Source organism: Branchiostoma floridae, chromosome 2, assembly GCF_000003815.2.
Source record: "Branchiostoma floridae strain S238N-H82 chromosome 2, Bfl_VNyyK, whole genome shotgun sequence".
Classification (NCBI taxonomy): Eukaryota; Metazoa; Chordata; class Leptocardii; order Amphioxiformes; family Branchiostomatidae; genus Branchiostoma; species Branchiostoma floridae.
Genome location: NC_049980.1, coordinates 27,721,894 through 27,727,331, shown reverse-complemented (window position 1 = coordinate 27,727,331; position 5,438 = coordinate 27,721,894). Strand labels below are relative to the sequence as shown.

At 40.1% G+C, this 5,438-nt stretch overlaps 1 protein-coding gene across 1 annotated transcript in view; it reads left to right on the top strand.

The window, feature by feature from the left end:
* Positions 1-2,608: 2,608 nt before the first annotated feature.
* The window catches only part of LOC118432844 (non-neuronal cytoplasmic intermediate filament protein-like), a 4,552-nt gene continuing 1,722 nt past the window's right edge, over positions 2,609-5,438 (top strand). Inside the window, exons 1-5 of the mRNA XM_035844466.1 lie at positions 2,609-3,035; positions 3,204-3,264; positions 3,392-3,487; positions 3,735-3,905; positions 5,268-5,393. Of these exons, the coding sequence (XP_035700359.1) occupies positions 2,671-3,035; positions 3,204-3,264; positions 3,392-3,487; positions 3,735-3,905; positions 5,268-5,393 (819 nt within the window). The 5' untranslated portion in view covers positions 2,609-2,670. The remainder of the gene's footprint in view (positions 3,036-3,203; positions 3,265-3,391; positions 3,488-3,734; positions 3,906-5,267; positions 5,394-5,438) is intronic.

The window sequence follows — 5,438 nt, the reverse complement described above, 5'->3', positions numbered from 1 at the left end:
GATCTGCGTGGCATCAGAAATCCAGTAGATATTTGCGCAACTTTTGTTTTTTTTTTATAATTTCGAACGTTACTAACCTATCCTTTTACTGTATTGTCTGATACCATAATTCTTTACAGTATGCAGCCAGAAGTTTGCCAGCAATTTTAAAACTATGGAAAGTTAAATAAAAAGTGAAATGAATCGTATCACATATCTCTATCGTATTATATTATATTATTTGAACCGTGTAATGCACAAACTGTACAAGCTATCATATGCATCTTGCAGGCCTCCTGATCCCAATATTCAGCAATGCCGCTTATGTAGTCACCTTAGTTAGTCAGGCTCAGTTCAGTTCATCCTCAGAGAGGTAACACCGTGATGCCATAAGGTTTTGTCCTTAACTATAGGATCTTGACATAATAAGTTATGTCAATGGAGGATGTGTTCATTGCTGTACAAAACAAATGATTCTATTGCAATATCTTATGTAGAGCCATAGAAATACTTGGCCGACAGCACGGGTATGTGGGGCAATCAAATATCACATGTCTGGATCAGAGTAATAGCCAAGAACATTCCATTCATGAACATATGAACATATTCAAACTATGTCTTTACGTCTACAAATAGAAGTACGAGACCGAAAATTCCGGCTTAAGGCTCTTTTAAGTTGAATAGGTCACCACATATTTTAAAAATCATCTTAAGTCACATATTTTAAAAATCATATTAGTCACCTTAAAAACATCTTAACATAACAATATATGTCAGGCAGAGGATGTGTCTATTGCTGTATGGAACACATTTATACATTGCAGTATTTTACAAAGAGCCATAACAATACCTGGCTCATAGCTAAAACTAGTCTTTATTGTACAAGTGTTAAATAGATGTTTTGAAAACTTGTCTAATATCGTTACTTCAGGGCGTAATACGTACATAGAGTATCTAAAAATTCACTCGAACATTGACATAGTAGGTTCCCGTTATTTGGGGTGATCAAATGTTTGAAGTAGTTTCCGGGCCACTGCAGTAATTCTGCGCAGACGTCCTACATTGAAATTGTCCATATTCGTACATATCTTGACTGCAGTGCAGTCAAAAACCCTGATCTATTTGTAAAACGGTTATACAGCTGTCTGCAAAATTCTTTACAACGCCTTAACGGATGAAACTTGTGACATGGTGAAATTTGCGCTCTTTGAAGTATGATAGTATCTAGGCTAGGTAAATATTAACTCTAAATTGTGGACACAGACTTTTCCCAGTCTTTGAATTTTGCATGATGATAAGGAATTTTACGAATAACATTTACGTCATCTTTAAAAAAATATCCTGTGTTCACCGGTTCGCATGTAGGTCATCGTGGCAAAAACTCTTTTGCACAGTAAGCCTGATAGAAATAAATGTCTTTACAAATTTGTCAACAGAGGACCGAAGATGACGACGTCAATTAATGGGCCTTGCCAAAATGTTCTTTGTTAGTTAATAAAGCTTTAAAGAAATGTTTTTGTTTCCGTTATTTGGGGTGATCAAATGTTTAAAATAGTTTCCGACCACTTCAGTAATTCTGCGCAGTCCTTACCTGAAACAGTCCATATTCGTACGTATCTTCACCGCGGCTCATTTTGAACTTTGATTTATGTGTTGTACAGTTATACAGCTGTCTGCGAAATCCTGAACAACGCGTTAACTTAATTGTGAGAGGGACATGTGCAAGTATAATAGTAACTAGGTTAGGTTAATGTTGAAAGTCAATTGTGGACACAGTCTTTTCACAGTCTTTCAATTTTGGCATGATGATTAGGAATTTTACGAATCATATTTATGTAATCGTTCAAAATGGAAGGACAATTCACTGTGTTTGTAAGGTACCGTGACATATATCTTTTGCCTTATAGAAATAGTTTTCTTCACAAATTTGACAACAGAGGGAGGCCTTGCGACGAAAACGTTCTTTGTAAATAAACCTTCAAAGAAAATAAACCTTCAAAGAAAATATACTTATAGTATTAGTCACAGCATAATAAGGGTGCACACCTGGTTGAAGAGGGTGTCTCCGTGGTTTAAATCAAACATTTGGTTGGCCCTAAATACTAACGACATGTTATTTCCACTCATTGAATTAAAAGCTAGATCCACCAAGCAATAAGCAGACAAGTTTGTTTTCAAAGTTTAAGAATATAGACTTACTGTGAAATCTAGAAATGAATACGAACACTTTGCGTGTTGATAAACTGTTAATAAATTATATTTGTTTTAGACAGAGAAAAAAATTAAGAACACTTCTGGCGCATATTCCCCTTGACAAGCTTCAAGATTTGTTATTCTTCAAATATTTGATTGCCCTACATACTAAGGAGTTTGTAAGCACACGGATTGCTTTCTATTTGAAGCAATTTGGTAGAAAAGACAGGTCATGAACCAGTGATGCGCTGACACATTAAGGTCAGCTATGTCCTTGGTAAACCTCACTGAAACCAGGAACCAATGGGCTGCTATAATCTGAAACGATGCAGTTCACCAATAGCGAGCTTCGCTTGCCGAGCACATTATTGGCAGGAGGTGACGGCGTGGGCCATAATAAAACTGGAAAGAACCAGAACTCTAGCACCAGAACATACCGCCTAAACGGTCTTGCTAGTTTCAAACTAAAAGGCACGCTCGAAGATCTGAAGACACGCCATGGCCACCAAAGGACGAGCTGGAGTCGGCGGCGGAAAGTATTACTTCGCCACCGATGGAGCGCTGCAAACCCTCGCTGACGCCAGGGTGACCCGCAGCGGCGAGAAGAGGGAGCTGGTGGCCCTGAACGACCGCTTCGCCAGCTACATTGAGAAGGTGCGGTCCCTGCAGGAGCGCAGCACTAGGCTGACGACCCAGATCCGGATCGAGGAGGCGAGTCGGAGCGAGGAGAGAAACATCACGGAGGTGTACGAGACGGAGCTGGCGGAGCTGCGCGCGCTGGTGGACCAGCTCACCCAGGAGACGACTCAGCAGGAGGCCGAGAGGGCCAGCTGGCAGGCTCAGGCCGAGGAGTGGCAGGCGAAGTAAGTCACACATGATACTATAGTAAGAAATAAAATAAAAATTAAGCGACTAGATATTGATTTCTCTGAATAGTCAATCATAGTTAAACTTTGAATGAAGCGCATTATTAGAGTAGAACATGTCGACGTTTGAATGAACAATGTTCTATTCACTTTTATTCCTGGCAGATGCGAGGCCGAGACTGCCGCAAATGCAGCAAGGAGGGCTGAGCTTGCAGCGGTGAAGAAGGTGTGTTTGTCGTTCTATTAGATCTTCATCGTGGTGATATGCCGTCAATGTATCCAATTATTAACTATAGTAATGTTGGAGTATTGTTATGTATATACAAGATGTTTGAATTCCCGATATTTTTCAGGAGGTGGGCGCGGCGACTGTGGAGCGTGTTGGAGTGGAAAACAGGCTGACCACAGCACAGGAGGAGATTGAGTTCCTGAAGAGGGTCTATGATGAGGTGAACATGTCTTTGTAGTTTTCGAAACTTCGTGTATTTATTGAGCTCCTATTCTTGGTACATGTATTCTAACAAAAAAAAGAATGATTATTGCACCCTTTGAACTCACTCGTTACACCGTAAATAGTTTTTCAGCAGCAAACTACAAAGTCAAAGAAATTCCACGTAAACTTTTATTTCACGCAGTTAGTGAACTGTAAATGGTCATCTAGTTTCTCAGGATGCAAATGTTGTATTTTCCATACAGGAGACTAGGAGGGTGCAGAGCCAGCTGAACGAGGCCGTGGCCATAGCTGAGACGGAGACGCCATTCTTTGCCGGCCCAGACCTGACCGAAACGCTGCGTGAGATCCGCCTGCAGTATGAGATCATGGGTCAGGCCAACAGGGAGGAGGCCGAGGCAAAGTACAAGGTCAAGGTGAGAATTAGATATTTTTTAACCCACTGTTTATGCATAAATATGTTGAGTTTTGTGTGATATCAATAGCAATTTTGTGTGATGTCAATAGCAAAAGCCTTATCAATCAGAGTACGGGAGCGTTTTTTTTCCAAAGAGAAATTCGGTTCGCACGACAATTAATTTAACCCTATCTAGACCGGGCTGTTTTGAGATACCTGTGGCCGGGGGATCTTTTGAGCCCCCCCCCCCCCCCCCCCTCCCCCTTCCTTCGTAATTTCAAAACGGCTTGGGTTACGATCAACAAATTTAGAGAGAATCATGTACTGGTAAAGTTTAAATGTTCTGTAATTTTGGTATTTTTATGACGTTTATGCCGTATTTATGACGTCATAATATCATATTTTGCATGAACCGGAACATAGAATTTCCGCTGTAATTCAACAAAATCATTACTATTAAGGGTATCTTATGAGTATCTAAGTCTGCCAAGTATTTTATTGCCAATAACGAGGACACTGACGCCTTTATGACGTTAGAAAATAACGTCACTTGTCCACCATCTTGGATCGACAAGCATTAATTTTTTAAATACATATTTTTTTTACATATAACGCCAAAACGAATAGAAAGAGACTAAAAAGGTTCAAGTGATTGTGTTTTGAAAAAAAGTAAAAGATTTGACGAAATTTGACTATAAATAACAAGTATTTACCGTTGATTATGGCATTGTCCGCCATCTAGGATTTTGTCTCATGACGTCATCAAATTAACATCTATTATGAATATTTAATTATCAATGTAACTTAAGGTTAATAATAATAAGGTTCATAATAAGGTTAATACTATGGATTAACAAGTGAGGTCTAGCAAGAAAACCTTGAAGTCTCATAATTTACACTGAAATTAGTAAATTTGGTAAAATATGCCTGTCAGAAACCCGTTGCCACGGCAACAAGAAAAGTCAGAAAGTTAATTTTTGTTGGAATTGTTGCCAACAATATTTCAAGAAAATTCAACAAGTTTCGTTGTTCAAGCACGCGTCGTTCGACAGTTATACGACGTCAAAGAAGGCGCAGGCCCTTTCAGTCACACCGCCCCCCCCCCCCCCAAGTATTCCAGTTGCTGGAATGTTGCTACGTTTTATGTGTTGCTATGTTTGACATTCTTCATGCATTTGAATTACAAGTTCAGAAACTAGGGTTGACGCCGGTATCCGTATCCGCATTTGTATCTACATAGCTTGTACAACCACCCTTCGGCGTAACACACCAGCTTATATGTATGATATAGCATGAAGTCAGAAATAACATATGTACAAAGAAACAACGAAACAAACACACAACCAAAACAAGTTAAAGACGACATTGCTTTTACACCCAGTTCAGCGAGCTATCCCGGCAGCGGGAGGCGGATAGCGAGGCTCTGCTCGCCCTCCGGTCCGAGCTGACCAACCTGAAGGTGACTCTACAGTCCATCACCGGCGAGACGGAGGCTCTAAGGAGCAAGGTTGGGCCATCGTCTATATTATGAATCTGTCTACTCTATAGAAAA